Source organism: Saimiri boliviensis, chromosome 8 (genome assembly GCF_048565385.1).
Source record: "Saimiri boliviensis isolate mSaiBol1 chromosome 8, mSaiBol1.pri, whole genome shotgun sequence".
In the NCBI taxonomy this organism is placed as follows: Eukaryota; Metazoa; Chordata; class Mammalia; order Primates; family Cebidae; genus Saimiri; species Saimiri boliviensis.
In genome coordinates, this window is record NC_133456.1 from 72,122,503 (window position 1) to 72,139,967 (window position 17,465).

At 42.8% G+C, this 17,465-nt stretch overlaps 1 protein-coding gene across 8 annotated transcripts in view; it reads right to left on the reverse strand.

The window, feature by feature from the left end:
• Nucleotides 1–17,465, reverse strand: part of MCF2L2 (MCF.2 cell line derived transforming sequence-like 2) — a 250,817-nt gene that overhangs the window by 211,661 nt on the left and 21,691 nt on the right. For 6 of the 8 annotated variants that reach the window (XM_074404603.1, XM_074404602.1, XM_074404600.1 and 3 more), the window contains one exon: nt 1,495–1,578. The exons of 1 other annotated variant lie outside the window; for it this stretch is intronic. In XM_074404603.1, the coding sequence (XP_074260704.1) occupies nt 1,495–1,578 (84 nt within the window). Of the gene's footprint in view, nt 1–1,494; nt 1,579–4,319; nt 5,667–17,465 lie in introns of those variants that run through there. One more of the 8 variants, XM_074404606.1, reaches the window with a different exon arrangement.

Below are 17,465 nucleotides of genomic sequence, written 5' to 3' on the forward strand. Positions count from 1 at the left end.
ATCGCTGCCACTTTATCCCTCCACGACATATACTAAGGGCGTCGCATGTTACTACTTCATTTTTCTAAGTTTGGTCTAACTACAATCTAGAGTTTGGAAGAGTCTAAAACTCTCTGCCTAAGATATTCTCTTCATTTAACTCATTTAAGTAATTAAAGTCATGTCACCCTTGACTAAGTAAATAAGAAAGAACAGTATTCCAGTCATGACAGCTTTTCAGGGTTGTGTCTAGCCTCAAAAAATGGCTCAACTTTTATTCATAACGGCCTCTCTTTATTCCCAGTCAAATGCTTGATGGAACTCTCCTTAAACGAGCTTAAGAATAAAAGACAATTCTCCCAAAGAACAAGCAACCTCAGCAACACTTGGGAACCCTTAGAACTAAGACCTTCAGATTTCAGTTAGAATGGCTATCATTAAAGCATCTGGAGACAACAGATGCTGGAGAGAATGTGGAGAAGTAAGAACACTCTTAAACTGTTGGTGGGAGAGTAAATTAGTTCAACCATTGTGGAAGACAATGTGGCGATTCCTCAAGGATCTAGGACCAGAAATGCCACTTGACCCAGAAATCCCATTATTGGATATATACCCAAAGGATTATAAATCATTCTATTATAAAGATACATGCACACATAGGTTCACTGTGGCACTGTTTACAATAGCAAAGACGTGGAACCAACCCAAATGCCCATCGATGATAGACCGGACAAAGAAAATGCAGCACATACACACCATGGAATACTATGCAGCCATAAAAAATGATGAGTTTGTGTCCTTTGTAGGAACTTAGATGAATCTGGAAACCATCATTCTCAACAAACTGACACAAGAACAGAAAACCAAACACCACATGTTCTCACTCATAGGTAGGTGCTGAACAATGAGAACACATGGACACAGGGAGGGGAGCATCACACACTGGGGTCTGTTGTGGGGCTAGGGGAGAGACACCAGGGAGTGGGGAGGGTGGGGAGGGATAACATGGGGAGAAATACCAGATATAGGTGATCAGGGGATGGAGGCAGCAAACCACCTTGCTGTGTATGTACCTATGCAACAATTCTGCATGATCTCCACATGTACCCCAGAACCTAAAGTACAACTAAAAAAAAAAAAAAAAAAAAGAAGTAAGACCTTCTTAAGGCTGAATCTTGGTAGAACATCAACAGGAACATTGGAAGAACATCACGGTGGCAGCTGATGTCAGTAGTGATCTCTTTTTCTTTCCTAAAAATCTTTTCAGCTCTGTTATTTACAACCACAAAGAAATGTACTCTTCTGGGAAAGATCAGATCACATCCAACAGCAAAAGAAATAAGATCTACGAGATCCCACCCTCTTCTAGCAGGACAGGCCTCAGCCTGTTCTAGTCCCAGGTGGCGTCTAAGGGGTGAGACTTGGGTATAATATTCCTCAAGGTTCAAGAGTCTGGGCCCTCCCACCAAGACCCCCCCATCAAAATCTGGAAGTGCCAACAAATGTGCCCCTTACCTGAAAGAATGGCAAATTGTCTGTGAAGCTGTTCTATTATCTCCACCGCCATCAAGGGCCTGACCTCCTGCTGCAGAATTTCATCTGCACAAAGGAAATACAAAGTGGGTTAAAGACGTGCCAACTACAAAAGGAAATGAAAAAGGAACAAAGGCAAGTTGTACTTCTAGGGAAATCTGGGACTTATCAAGAGATGGTTCTGGCACATCATTCCCTTGAGAACTTGATTCCTGGGATTCAGGGCTGTATCTGGGTTTGTGTGCTTTGGAGCTTATGAGTCTGAACGTGGAACACATTTCTAGGGCCCCTCCCAATACAAGGAAGGAATCCTGAAGTTTAAGCTTCAGTAGCTTCACATTAAACCTGCTGGATGATCTCATTACGAAGGCAGGTATTTGCCTTTACCTTTGGGTCTGCAGAAGGACATTTTAAACACAAACAACATAAGTTACTGGAGCTCCTCTCAAAACAGGTCATAAAATCAATCTGGGATTCATGAGGGTTCTTTAATTTTTATTTTCCTCCCTACCCCACTTCCTTCCCCACCCCTTATCTCCATTCCCACTGCTAAATGTATATAAAGAGGCAATTTTTCATCTTGCTATTTAAAGATTCTCCTTACTGAGTAAGAAGTCATAGGTTTTCCAACTCAAAAATCCAATCCTTTCAAGCACAAATCTACAAAGGTCCTCCTAGCAAGAAACTCAGAAGCTCTGTGATTTGCCCTTGTATCCAACTGGGGAAGGGGATTAGAGAGAGGGGAGGAGTAACCGCAATCCTTCAACGTGGGCTGAAGAGAGGAAGGCATTTTCATGCCTCTCTGCCTGAGATATTAACTTCATTTAACTATTTCCCAGGGAGTCTTAAATAATACACTGGTGGCTAGGTACGTGGTTCATGCCTGTCATTCCAGTTCTTTGGGAGGCTGAGGCTGGAGGACTGCTCCAGACCACAAGTTCGAGACCAGCCTCATCAACAGAGTAAGATCTTGTCTCCACAGAAAATTTAAAAATTAGCCAGGCATGGTGGTATATGCCTGTGGTCCCAACTACTTGGGAGGCTGAGGCAGGAGGATCCCTTGAGCCTAGGAGTTTGAGACTGCAGTGAGCCATGATTGCGTCACTGCACTCCAGCCTGGGCAACAGATGGAGACCCTTTCTCAAAAAAAAAACAAAACAAAAAACCAAACAACAATAAAAAATGAATGTTCTGGTTATTGTTTCTACAGGAGTTAAACATCTGGTTAGATGAAGGCATGAACCAAACCCCCTGTGCTCTGATGCTAGGTGGGAATTTCCTGCTGACTCAGTGTGGGGTCATGGTGACATTATGATATTCCAGTGCTGACCAATCAGAAGGCAGTATTTGGGAAGGCCCTCCTAGAGCCTTGGTTTCTGCTCTCAGCTTTGGTGTGGAGGTTGAAGGAGATCATGTATATGCAGATGTACACAGAGGCTGCTCAGCAAATGCTAGTTCTATCCCTTGCTCTGAACAGACAGGCCCTTCCCAAATTTGCTTTCTGCAAGTCTTGCAAGGGGTGGACCAAGGGCCAGCTGAATCCCCAAGACCACCTTCAATGAATTTCCCCATTGTTTTGGGTAAAAGGGATAAATCCAGACCAGAGCTTCTTCCTCCCAATACCGCTTCCACCCTGAACTTACTAAAAGTTCCAAGAACTCCTGCATCACGGTTAATTCAGTGGGCGCAACAGTGGCATGATAGTCACATTTTATAGAAAAGGGGGGCTTCTCTGTTAGAAACACAAATTAAAGCATTTAACAGTGAAATGATATGAAGTCTGAGATCTGCTTAAAAGCATGCCAGCACTCCCCTCCGCTAAAAGTATGTGTGGGGTGGAAGCTGGGGGTGGATGAAACATGACTGACAAAATGTGGGTAATTGTTGAAGCTGGCTGAAGGGTCCACAGGGGTTTCTTATGTAATTCTTTTGCTACACGTCAAATTTTCTGTAATAAAATGTAAAATACAAGCAGACAAGAACATAGAGAATTTCAGCAGAAACAGAAGTTACGTAATTAAAAAGTTTTTTCAGAGTACAATGTCCCAGCAGTCTACAAAGTGTCATATGCAGAAACAGAGCTATTATTTTTTCACACCTGAGCATTAAAAAAAAAAAAATTTTTTTTTTTAGATACAGGATCTTGCTCTGTCACCCAGACTAGAGTGTAGTGGCACAATCATAGCTCACTGCAGCCTCGAATTCCTGTGCTCAAGCAATCCTCCTGCCTCGGGCTCCCAAAGTACTAGAATTAGAGGCGCAAGCCACCACCGCTGGCCAAGCAAGCATATTTAAGAGATGATGGGCCCAGATGAAAACAAAAATCGTAAGGTGTAATTTATTGTTCTTACACGTCAATATTTGAGGTGTGCTTTAAATTAAACATCTTAAAGATGTAAGATCTGAAAGGGGAACAGAAATTAGCTAAGTCAACCCTCCTCAAACGACAACATGGAAATCCAGAGGTCCTGAACTTGCCTGTGGTTACACAACAAACGAACTGTACGGCCCAGATCCCGACTCTAGGAGAGCAAACCTCAGCCACACGTGATCGTTTCCAGACCCTTGGCGTGGAGTGGCAACGGTTCCTGCCACCCTGAAAGGCTGACTAGAGTCATGGGAATCCGAGGTCTGCCCAGCTCCCCCAACCCCCGACAGAGATCTTTCTCACCAGCCTCCTGTGGCTATCAAATGAACAGGACTAAAATTCGTGAGTTGTTTTTCTAAGAATAGCAATGTGCTGGCTTGCTCTCAGCACAGGCTTTGCTGAGAGTGATTGGCCTCTGGCCAGGAAGTGACATGGTTACCCTTGAGGTCTTCCTAGCAAAGGAGCCACGTGACCCAGCCTGGCCAGCTGCAACAGATCATGAGGCTTCCTCGGACTCATCCTCTGACTCAGCGTGGAGATGACTGCAGATACACCCGGCCTTCAGTTGCCTGACACCTGTGGGCCTGTTGGAATAGGGCATGCTCAGTTCTGTCCCCAACAAGGCACACTTATGCCGCATACCAAAAGAGACACAAAGACCACCCTGCAGCTGGCAGGCCCTGCTTCCCACTCCTGCAGAGGTAGGGGAGGAAGCACAGGAGGTCTCTGGTCCTAAAGGAACACCTCCGCTGCAATAGGAAAGGGCCTGCTTCAGATTCAGCCAGCCTTGCACGCAAAGGCCCTTTCTGCCACCTTCTAGACGGGCGATCAGACAAGGACACTTTGAGTCTCAGTGTTCTTAGCAGTAAAAGGGTTTTTCCTTCTCCCAGGAACAGGTGAGCAGAACCGTGACCCACCAAGACACTGGTGCATGTGACCCATCTCCCTGGCCTCACAGAGAGGTCTGCGGAGGCTTCCTGCTTGTTCTTCGCCATTTCTGGGGTGCGTAGATTAGGGGGGAACTTGTCTCTGTTACCCACATAAGGCAAAGTCAAGTGATAATTCAACTTCAACACAATTTCTATCCCAGGCAAAGTTAGAAATACACTAGGGAAAAACTTGTCTCTTTTCTATCCTTTATAAGTACACAGAAGTGTGACTGTTTCACCCTGGGCCCACAATTGCAGAAATACAGACGGTATCAAAGGCCACACACAGCCTACAGCCTCTTGGGTGAGGAAATAATAGTCTGGCAAGCCCCATGGGAGTTCCACGACAGGCAGCAACATCCCCGTGCTGCCCACTTCCCAGTCTGAGAGCAGGACCTGGGCTGATGATGGGAGCTGACCTCCTCACGGCGGAGGGCGGGAAACAGGGCGGATGATGTCTCAACGCTGTCTGACGGTGGCAACTGGTGACCGACAAAGGGCAGCAAAACCCTCAGTCCCCCACTCTTGCTGTTCTGAGATTTCTGTCACACTGTGATTTTAAAGATTCAAGTATGATCTGAGGAGGAAAGAAAAGAACTAGCTAAATAAATACCTAGGTTAAGCGGGGAAGGACAGCAGTCTGAGTTTGGCAGACCCTGGGACATCACTACCTTGCCCAGAGAACTAGGGGAAAGAAAGAACAGAAGGGTCTGCCAGCTGATCAAACTAGATCTCACCAACTGACTTTCCAACAACGTCTAACAAGCCACGAACCAGGATCTCCGCTCTCAGGCGCTGTGTAACCGTTAATAACACGAATAGGATACCAGCTGTGAGCTGGACACTAACTTTGCATGTCACAGATTAACTGGTTCCATTAGTTACACCACGAAAGGAAAGGGAAGTGCCCTGACACGCAAATGAACCTCCTCCAGCCTGCCCCACCCTCCCACCTCCACAGCTAGACCAGACTTGACCACTCAGGAAACTCTGGACCAGAGGCTCAGAGGCACCAGTTGCTGGGCTGGTACAAGTCAGTATGTGATATGGTCAATTCCATATCACATATTTTATGTGATATGGTCAATTCCATATCACATATTTTATATGTGTGACCTCATTTGATCCTCAAAACAACTCTAAGGGCAATATTGAACTAGCTTGCATCACTGTTGGTACAATAAGCCCCGCCATGGGGCAAAATGCATTTCACTGCTGTGTTATTGGCCAGGTCAGAAATAACACAAACATATTTCCTTCCTTTACTGGGTCCAGTGCTATAGCAATGTTTAACCTAACCTGCTCCATAATAATGACTTTTGTCAGCCAGTAGTGATGGCTCATGCCTGTAATCCTAGCACTTTGGGAGGCCAAGGCAAGTAGATCATGAGGTCAGGAGTTCAATACCAGCCTGGCCATGATGCTGAAACCACATCTCCACTAAAAATACAAAAATTAGCTGGGCGCGGTGGTGGGCACCTGTAATATCAGCTACTCAGGAGGCCGAGTCAGGAGAATTGCTTGAACCCAGGAGGCAGAGGTTGCAGTGAGCCAAGATCGCACCACTGCACTTCAGCCTGGGCAACAGAGTGAGACTCCATCTTAAAATAAACAATGACTTTTGTCCATAAACAAATAATGAATTAAAGGCTTTTGAAAGCAGACAGAATAATTGTTTAGAAGGAATTTTAAATATTTTTAAAATCAAAAACACTAGAAAATGTCCAACTTTCTAGTTGTCAACTAATGAAACTTAAACAGCAATAGAATATCTCATTTCATCCATAAAATGATTGAGATTCTAAAACGCAATGCTGGGGTTATACTGGAAAATTAGTCCTTCTGCATAACCTCAGCGAGTGAAGCAGGTGGCATCCTCTGAGAAAGTAGTTTCACAATCTTTTACTTGGTGATTACTGAGCACTTACAGGTCGATTCCATACCACAGACTATATATGTGACCTCATCCAATCCTCAAAACAACTCTAAGGCTGATATTGAACTAGAGCTGAAGTAGCTTGTCCTAGAGCATGCAAAGCCAGAACCTGAGCCCAGCACATTCTGATCTCCAAAGCCCACGTCTTAACGATTCCGGTCATTAAAGTCTCCATCATCTTTTTTCTCTTTACTTTCAAATTACTTAAGCCTAAAAATCTCACAGTCTCCATAATCTTTTACCCATTCATTCTATATCTGAAAATGTATCACAAGAACTAATAAAAACTTTATATGTAAAGTGTAGACTGTAATTATTTTTACCAGAGTGAACAAACGAAAGCAATCATTATACAAGTATAAAGACCACATCCATCAAAAAAGATTTAAGATACAATGTCAAGGACACAAAAATCCTACACATGGTGAGATTATAGCCAGATTTTTAAAAAGAAAGAAGCAAGCCTGTGACATGTCTGTGTACATGCGTGTGGGCATATGAGGAGAGAACATACAAAACAGTTGTGTTAAAGTGATGGAATATGTAGTTACCCCCTTTAGTTAACATCCAAAATGTATGCACTGGTAGTCTTTATTTTTTATGCTATCAATACTTTATTGAAGTTTAATTTACATGCAATACAATGCACAAAGCCTTAAGTGTACACTTTGAGGAATTGGACAAATATATACACTGATGTAACCATCAAACAGATCAAGAAATGGAACATTCAGCAGGGTGTGGTGGCTCACACCTGTAATCCCACCACTTTGGCAGGCTGAGGCAGGAGGATCACCTGAGGTCAGGAGTTTCAGACCACCCTGGCCAACATGGTGAAACCCTGTCTCTACTAAAAACATAAAAACTAGCTGGGTGTAGTGGCGGGTGCTTGTAATCCCAGCTACTCAGCAGGCTGAAGCAGGAGAATTACTTGAACCCAGGAGGCAGAGGTTGCAGTAAGCTGAGATCATGCCACTGCACTCCAGCCTGGGCAAAAGAACAAGACTCCTTTCTCCAAAAAAAAAAAAAAAAAAAAACCGAAATGGAATATTCGCCTCCCACCCCACTCCAGAGAGTTCCTGTGACCCCTGCCTGCCCAGGCCCTCACTTGGAGGGCTTGGTATCTCACACCCTCACCCCATGAACATATGTATTAAAGAACACTTGACTGCCTCAGGCTCTCATGGTCCAGTGCTCCGTGCTGGCAGGTCCACACAGCCCTGAAAATCTCATCTCTTAACGCTGCTCAGGCCCAGGGAAATACTCCACAGCTCTTGGTTTATGTCCTCAAAAGAAAATACGACCGCATCCAAATGCTATGGTGGTTTGAGGGTTGCGCCACTGCTGACATCAGGGACACACACTGCTTCAGAGTGCAGGGAGGATTTGAACTGAGGAAGTGCTTAGGTAAGAGAAAAAACAAATGAATTAACTTGAGAAATCCTTCCTCTCAGATAGCATGATACTGTAGTTTATTTAGTAATGACGTATCAAGTCTAGTAGAACCAAGCATCAATGCTCTTACTTTTCTTTTTGTAATTCGTCATGCAAATATACTCAAAGTTTGAACTTGTTAAACTCAATTACATTTTACTTAGATCACATTTACTTTGTATCACTGCTCTCAACAGTTCAAAGTGAAAATCTGTTATAGCAACACTGATTTTGCTGACATGAAGGCAAGAAAAAATATATTCTATGAAAAGTAATGATTTATGGACTATGTATGTATTTGTTATTTGTTCACGTGTCACTGGCCCATCAACAGTGACTCCTATTGGCTGGAAACAGTGTATGGACAAAATAATAATTATTTTTGTTTATTCAGTATACATACAATGATACGGCACAGTATGATGAGATGAGAAAGGAGATTAGACAGAGAAGCAGAGGAAGTCAGAAACACGGAGGAAACCATGTGAAGTTGGAGACAGGAAGCCCAGAAGCCAGAAGAGTCAAGAGATGGAATCATCCCTAGAACCTGTAGAGAGTGGCCCTGCCAGCACCTTGATTGTGGACTTGTGGCCTGTAGGACTGTGAGAAAAATTAATTTGTCTTGTAAGCCATCAAGTTTTGTGGTCGTTACAGCAGACACGGGAAACTAATATAATAAGCATAGACTGAAAACAGACAATTCATAGAAGAAAAAGAGCCAATAAATTTATATTGAAACTGGTTTAACCTCATGTCTTAGTCTGTTCTTGCTGCTATAACAAAATACCTCCAGCTGGGTAATTTATAAATGCAAAATTTTATTTCTCACAGTTCTGGAGACTGGGAAGTCTAAGGCCAAGGCCCCAGCAGATTCAGTGTCTGGCAAGGACTTCCTGTCTGCTTCCAAGATGGTGTATTCCTGCTGCATCCTCACGTGGTGGAAGGGCAAAAGGGATGAATGCCGAGTCCTCATGTGGCAGGAGGGATGGAAGAGGGAGGCAGCTATCTGAAACTCCTTTTATAAGGGCACTAATTCCATTCACAAAGGTGGATTCCCCATGACCTAACCACCTCCCAGAGGCCCCACCTTCTAATATCATCACCTTAGGGGTTAGGTTTCAACATATGAATTTTGGAGGGACACATACATTCAAACCATGGATAAAGAAATGTAAATTAGGCTGGGCACGATGGCTCACACCTGTAATCCCAGCACTTTGGGAGGCCAAGGCGGGCAAATCATGAGGTCAGGAGTTCGAGGCCAGTCTGGCCAATATGGTGAAACCTCATCTCTACTGAAAATACAAATTAGCTGGGCATAGTGGTGCCCACCTGTAGTCCCAGCTATTCGAGAGGCTAAGGCAGGAGAATCACTTGAACTAGGAGGCAGAGGTTGCAATGAGCCGAGATCTTGCCACTGCACTCCAGCCCTAGCCACAGAGCAAGATTCCTATAAATAGGTACAATCTTTCCGTTAATTTGAAAATATCTGTCAAAATATTAAATATGCAGCATTTTAGCCAAGACCTTCCATGTCTAGGGATTTAACCTAAGGTAATATTAACAGAAGTACAAAATAAAGGAGTTTGAAGATGTTTATTATAGTTTGTGCTTTTGTTGCAAATGACCATTAATAGAGGATTGGTTAAATATAAATGATGATAAAGGCACATAATAGAACACTATGGAGGCATTAAATAAAATCAGATATATCTATGTTACTGACAGGAATGGAAGTTTAAAATATACTAAGTGTTTTAAAAAGTGAGATACAGAACAGAATGTTGTTTACATTTATGTATATGTATGTATAGAGGTACTGTTTAAGGTGAATTGCAATGAGCTATTGAAGCAGACGGCTAGCTGCCCATCAAAGTGTCACAGCTCCTCTTTGATGCATTAGCTTTACCACTGAAAGGCAGCTGCCTCGCCAGGGACTCTCAGTCTCCCACTCGCCCCCTCACCTTCAGTTTTGGTCAAGTGATTGTATGCCAATAGGAGGGAAGCAAAAATGTCGTCTTCCTTCTAAGCTGGCGTATTTAAAAAACAAGTTTGCTGGCTGGGTGCGGTGGCTTATGCCTGTAATCCCAGCACTTTCGGAGGCCCAGGAGGGCAGATCATGAGGTCAGGAGATCAAGACCATCCTAGCCAACATGGTGAAACCCTATCTCTACTAAAAATACAAAAAATTAGCTGGGCGTGGTGGTGCCTGCCTGTAGTCCCAGCTACTTGGGAGGCTGAGGCAGGAGAATTGCTTGAACCTGGAAGGTGGAGGTTGCAATGAGCTGAGATCGAGTCATCGTACTCCAGCCTGGTGACAGAGCAAGACTCCATCTCAAAAAAAAAAAAAAAAAAAAAAAAAAAAAACCACAAGTGTGCATTCGCCACTCTCTCTTCTCTCTTCCAAGCTACAGGTAACAACTCCAAGTACAGCGAATGGCAGACCTACAAGATAGAGGCAGCCGGGGTCCCTAAAACACTGAGGGAAAACAGCTCTCTGACTGAGGACAGTGTATTGGAATCTATTAATCCATTGAAATTTGGGTGTTTTGTTACAGCAGCTGGCGCTACTCTGACTTACAGGCATTCATTTTATAATATTATGTATATACTTTTTCTTTAAAAAGAGAAAAAAGGAAGGGGGTATCGTCAGTGGAAAAGCAAACTTCCAACTGCCAACTCTCCCTGACCCCCCAACAATTACACGAAATATTTGTCTTGATGAACACATATGCCAATCAGCGTGTCATCTGGAGTTTCGTTCCCCTAATCCCAAGGAATCAGTGTTACTTTAGTCTGAAAAGTCAACTGACAGTATCTCATGAATGTTAACACTGCAGTAATGTCAGAAAGGTCTTTTAGATACTTACAAAACTTATATTAACATACTCAACCTTTCATTGTTGTCTGAGTCACAGAATAAAATGACTGACAGCTAAAGCATATAACTGAACATTTCATAATCTTCTTTAGTAAGGAAAAAAAGAAGGCAACAATAGCATATATAATGCTGTAAGCTCAGGATTTGGAAATTCTTATTCTTCTTTCAAATTAATTCGTCTCCTCACTATTAACAGAGTTGTAAAGCTCTTGCAATAATTTAATTTTTTTTGAGGCGGAGTTTCACTCTTGTTGCCCGGGCTGGAGTGAAATGGCGTGATCTCAGCTCACTGCAACTTCCACCTCCCAGGTTCAAGCAATTCTCCTGCCTCAGCCTCCCGAGTAGCTGGGACTACAGGTGTACACCACCACACCCAGCTAATTTTTGTATTTTTAGTAGAGATGGGGTTTCACCCTGTTGACTGGGATGGTCTCTATCTCCTGACCTCATGATCCGCCTGCCTCAGCCTCCCAAAGTGCTGGGATCATAGGTGTGAGCCACCACGCCCGGCCAATAATTTAATTTTAATAAAATTAGGGCAATCATATACACTTCAAGCCTTGTAAGGATCTGTGTGCATGCATTGGTGAGCACACGTTCAAATGTGGAGAGCAAAACCTGCTTCACAAGTTGTCTCTCTAAGTAGAAAACATATCACAGCTCTCGCCTTTGAGAATATAATTTATGCATTACATACTATTTACATATACAGTATATAATACAACTATGAATCATGTCTCAATCAGAAAGTATACTGCAACAATGATTATTTTTAAAGCACACTTCATTTAATAACTCTCCATTCTTGAAGAAACAACTTCCAAGTATAGATAAAGAGTCATGAGAGAGTCTAAGACATTTGCTTTAATCACCTATTCTAGCCTGTGGTCCAAGGGAATAAATGTATTAAAACATTTTCAAGGCAAAAAAACAAAAACAAAAACAAAAAAACACCAGGTGGGAGCATACCAGTAAGTTCATTTCTAAAAGAAGCAGCCTTAGAAGCCAGTGACTGCTTGAGCTTTGAGAACGTTTGTCCTGCTGGCTTCCAATACGTGGAAAGCACACTTAGAAATGTTGTTTCTTCTCACCAGTCCACTGGAGGAAAGGGCTTTTCTTTTTCTATTCTGAGACCATCCGTTTGCTATCAGTTCATGCATCTAACATGAAGCCTTTCAGACCTGATACTTCTCTTTAGGAGTATGAATTTCATAATCTAGATTCTTATTTTCATTTTCATTGAAGAAATATAGAAATAATGAAATGATAAAGGTTCCGATCCTGAGACGGGTTGCAGAGCATTTCCTGAACTGCTCCTGATGAGCAGGTGTGGTGACACTCTGATTCTCAAATAAAGGACACTCTGCCTGTCATGGTGTAACCAAGATCCTACCTACTACCACTTGGACAAAAGCAAGGTATGTCAGTTATTTAAAAAAAAAAAAGAAAGAAAGAAAATACAACCAAAGTTAAGTAAAACTTATTCCTCTACCCAAAATTAACCCGCTATCTCATTGGTATACAATACTCAGTGCACATATATGTATGAACAGACATATGTAGGCTTTCAAAACAAGCTCATACGTACACAATCCATATTACAACTTAATCTTTTCAGAAAATATTACCTTTGTATTATGAATCTATTAACATATCAATAAATGACCATGTACAATATTGTAATAGCTAATTAATGCATTTTTAAAAGTCATTTAAAAAATTCTTCACAAAAAACTTGAGACAGTACCGCAAAGTAAGTTTTTTTCAATGTAAAATTTCTTAGTTTTAAATCATTATGCTAAGAATGAAGAGAAATAAAACGCATACATAAAACACATGCATCACTGCTTCCACGGTACCTTTTTTTGCCATATATTCTAGCCTGAGGCAACTCCCCACTAAGTGGTGATAGGCCCTCATCTCTGCCTCTGTTATCCGCACCAAGCTGTAAGGTGAGAACCTAGGGTCCTGCTGCTCACACTTCGTGCACCAGACCACCACTGGGTTCCAGGAAACGGCACCACCTCGCTCGCTCTCCATCTCTCTCTCGGCACTGTACCCACACATAAACATTCAATCCCTTCTCCCTGTTAATCTCCCTGAAGTTCACTCAAGGTCATTTCCTGGCCAAGAGTTGATCCTTTTGATTGGCGAGTGCTCTCAGGATTACAGCCCCAGCAGATTATCAGAGGCACTCATTTAGAAACAAAAGGAAAACTGGGGGATGACAGAGAGGGACATCGTAGCCTCAATGAGAATCAGAATTTGTTTTTTAGAAGTATTACATCATCACATCATGAGGCACAAATCACAATTCCACCCTCCTCTTCGAACCTCTCTAGGCTGCCAGTGATAAAATCCAGATGCTTAACGCTGCAGCCAGTAGGATTCACTATCTGAGCAGGCAACTCAGGTCGACGCAGCAAATGGTAAAGGTTCAGATCCTGAGACGTAGTGTTTCCTGAACTACTCCTGAAAATCGAGTGCAAGTACAACTGGATTCTCAAACCAAGGATATTCTTTGCTTGTCATGATGTGGCCAAGATCCTACTTACTATACTTGGGGAAAAGTGAGTTCACATTTCAAATTGTGCCATGTGGAGAGGATGACCTACGTAGGGAGAGGCTGCTTTTTCCTAATGCATTTTATTTTGGCTCTTCACGCTTAATTGTATTTATTAATGATGGGCTTCCATATTTAAAGAAAGAACACAATGTGAAATAGCCAATAAGCAAGTAATAAAAGTTTTTATACAAACTTCTCCTCTTTGTTTGTATCATTCAAGCTAAAATTTCAGAGTAAGCCTTGCAACTGGCCAAAGAGAAAACTGGAAAGACTTTTTTTTTTTTTAATTTAAAAGGTTTTCAACTTTATTGGGGGGGATAAAAATATACAAATATTAAACTATACATTTCAATGAGCTTTGGCAAAACAATACATCCACATAACCCATACCTCTTTCAACATGTAGACCATCTCCATAGCCCTGTTAGATACCTTCAAGTCCCTTCCCAGGCAACCACCACTGTGACTTTTTTCGACAGAGGCTAGTATTACCTGTTCAAAAACTTCATATGGTTTAATCAAACAGTATTGATTCTTTCAAGTCTAGCTTCTTTCTATGAGGATCATGTATTTGAGATTCATCCACAGTGGTATCAGTAGTTCATTCATTTTCTTTTATGTATTTATTTTTTTGAAATGGAGTCTGGCTCTGTCGCCCAGACTGGAGTGCATGGCATGAGCTCCACTCACTGCAACCTCTGCCTCCCGGATTCAAGTGAGCCTCGTGCCTCAGCCTCCTGAGTACCTGGGATTACAGGTGCACACAACAACGCCCAGCTAATTTTTGTATTTTTAATAGAGACGGGGTTTCACCAGGTTGGCAGGCTGGTCTCAAACTCCTGACCTCAAGTGCTCTGCTTGCCTTGGCCTCCCAACGTGCTGGGATTACGAGTGTGAGCCACGGCACCCGGCTATTCATTTATTTTCATTGCTGAGTTACATGTCATCGTATGAACAGCTACCACTTGTTCATTCTCCTGCTCATGGACGTTCAGGTTTTTTCTCAATTTGGGCTGTTATAAATGAAGTTACCATGAACCTTCATGTAAAGCCCTATGTGTAGACATGTTTATGTGTCTCTCAGACAAACATTTAGAAGTGGTACTGATGAGCCAAAAGGTAGGTATATTTAACTTATAAGAAAGTGTCAAATCTTCTCCCAAAGCAGTTGTACTAGAAAGCACTTTAAGATTATAGATGACTCTGTGGAGTACTTAGAGCTAGTTCTTTGTTGTGGTTAAAATTACAGTAAGCTTGTGGGGATGAGGGGGATTGAGGAAATGATTATCAAGTTTAATTGAGAATACACAAGGCCGGCCTTGGTGGCTCACGCCTGTAATACCAGAACTTTGGGAGGCTGAGGCAGGTGGATCACCTGAGGTCAGGAGATGGAGACCACCATGGCCAACATGGTGAAACCCCATCTCTACTAAAAATACAAAATTAGCTGGGCGTGTTGGCGTGTGTCTGTAATCCCAGCTAACTGGGAGGCTGAGGCAGGAGAATCGCTTGAACCCAGGAGGCAGAGTTTGCAGTGAGTCAAGATTGTGACACTGTACTCCAGCCTGGTGACAGAGCTACGCTCCAGCTCAAAAAAAAAAAAAAAAAAAAAAAAAAAGTATGTGTGTATACACACATACACACACACATACACACACGGTTAGAAGGGTTAAGAAAAATGGTTTGGCCGGGCGCGGTGGCTCAAGCCTCTAATCCCAGCACTTTGGGAGGCCGAGGCGGGCGGATCACAAGGTCGAGGGATCGAGACCATACTGGTCAACATGGTGAAACCCCGTCTCTACTAAAAATACAAAAAAAATTAGCTGGGCATGGTGGTGCGTGCCTGTAATCCCAGCTACTCAGGAGGCTGAGGCAGGAGAATTGCCTGAACCCAGGAGGCGGAGGTTGCAGTGAGCCGGGATCATGCCATTGCACTCCAGCCTGGGTAACAAGAGCGAAACTCCGTCTCAAAAAAAAAAAAAAAAAAAAGAAAAATGGTTTTTTGGCCAGGCACAGTGGCTCCCACCTGTAATCCTAGCACATTAAGAGGCTGAGGCAGGAGGTCACTTTAGCCCAGGAGTTTGAGGCAAGCCTGGGCTACATAAGGAGACCATGTCTCAGAAAAAAAAAAAAAAAAAAAAAGGTTTTTAAAAAAACAATTGCTAGAAAAAGGGAATTTCTCCTGGAAGATATTTTAAAGTTATGTTATCAGTAACAAAATAAAAAGAATGAAACAAGACCCAGAAACAGATTATAAATTCAAAAATAACGATATGTAAAGAATGAGGCATTGCCTGTCAGTAAAGAAATGCTTAATAAATGCTACTGAGGAAACTGAGTCTCACCTCATATCATAGGCAAAAATATATATCAGAAATTTAAAAGCTGTGTGGAAAAAAACCATTAAAAGATACTAAAAAAAAAAAAATCCTGATAATTATTTACTTATTCTTTACTTGAGGAAGAATATAAAAGCAACAGAAGAGGCCGGATGTGGTGGCGCACCCCTGTAATCCCAGCACTTTGGGAGGCTGAGGCAAGTGGATCACCTGAAGTCAGGAGTTCGAGACCACCTTGGCCAACATGATGAAACCCCGTCTCTGCTAAAATATAAAAACTCGCTGGGCATGGTGTTGGATGTCTGTAATCCCAGCTACTCAGGAGGCTGAAGCGGGAGAATCGCTTGAATCTGGGAAGCAGACGTTGCAGTGAGCTGAGATGGCACCACTGCACTCCAACCTGGGTGACAGTGAGACTGCTTCTCAAAATAAATAAAATAAAAGCAACAGAAGAAATTGTAACCAGCAAAGGGGTCTGGTTGCTCACTGCTTGTAGAAAGAAGTTAAAAATAATGAGTTATGATGAGAGAGAGAGATTGTATTATCCGGGCTAGCAGAGGACAAGCAGAGAGCGACTCCACTTTTCAATTCGTGGAGGGAACACAGGGGTTTTTCAACAAACAGCTGGAAAGCAGAAGAGGCAAATGAGGCTGCAAGGTGCCGGGTGGCGTGACTTGCTCCAGAGATCCTCTTGAATTATTATCCCATTTGGCAATGGTGCTGGTGTCTTCATGGATCCTGCCAGGTTGTAAATTAGTCAGTCTTCAGCCACGTGTGGGTTCCATCCTCGAAGGAATCTTTTTGTGAAGACAGAATTCCAGAGATGCCTGGTCCCTATCAGGATCTGACTCCTGAAGCTTCTAAGGACCAGATAAGACAGCATGGTCTGTGCTTAATAAGCACTTAAGTAAATACATGTTCCTAAGGCGTGGGAGTGTGGTATGGGAATGCAAAGGGAGTGGAGGTTCACAGTATGTTCGGTCTTTTCAGATGAGAGGTAACACACATGCAGTTTGTCTCAAAGTTATATCTTAGAACCGACAAGGGAAAGAGGAAAAGGGAAAGAAGAAAAAAAGGTTTGAAAAGTGGTTCGGGGCTCATCTATCGATTTGACTACATCACATTTTAAATCTTTGTATGTTAAAAGACATCAAAAACAAAATCATAAGCAGCAAAGTGGAAAATGAAAAAATACCTTCTATAAACTTAACAAAGGTTTAATAGCTTTAACATTTAACCTGGAATCCCAGCACTTTGAGAGGCTGAGGCGGGCAGATTGCCTGAGGACAGGAGATCGAGACCAGCCTGGACCACATGGTAAAATCCTGTCTTTACTAAAATACAAAAAATTAGCCAGGCATGGTGGCACGTGTCTGTAGTCCCAGCTACTCGTGAGGCTAGGGCAGGGGACTTGCCTGAACCTGGGAGGCAGAGGCTGCAATGAGCCAAGATTGTGCCACTGCCCTCCAGCCTGGCGACAAAGCAAGACTCCATCTCAAA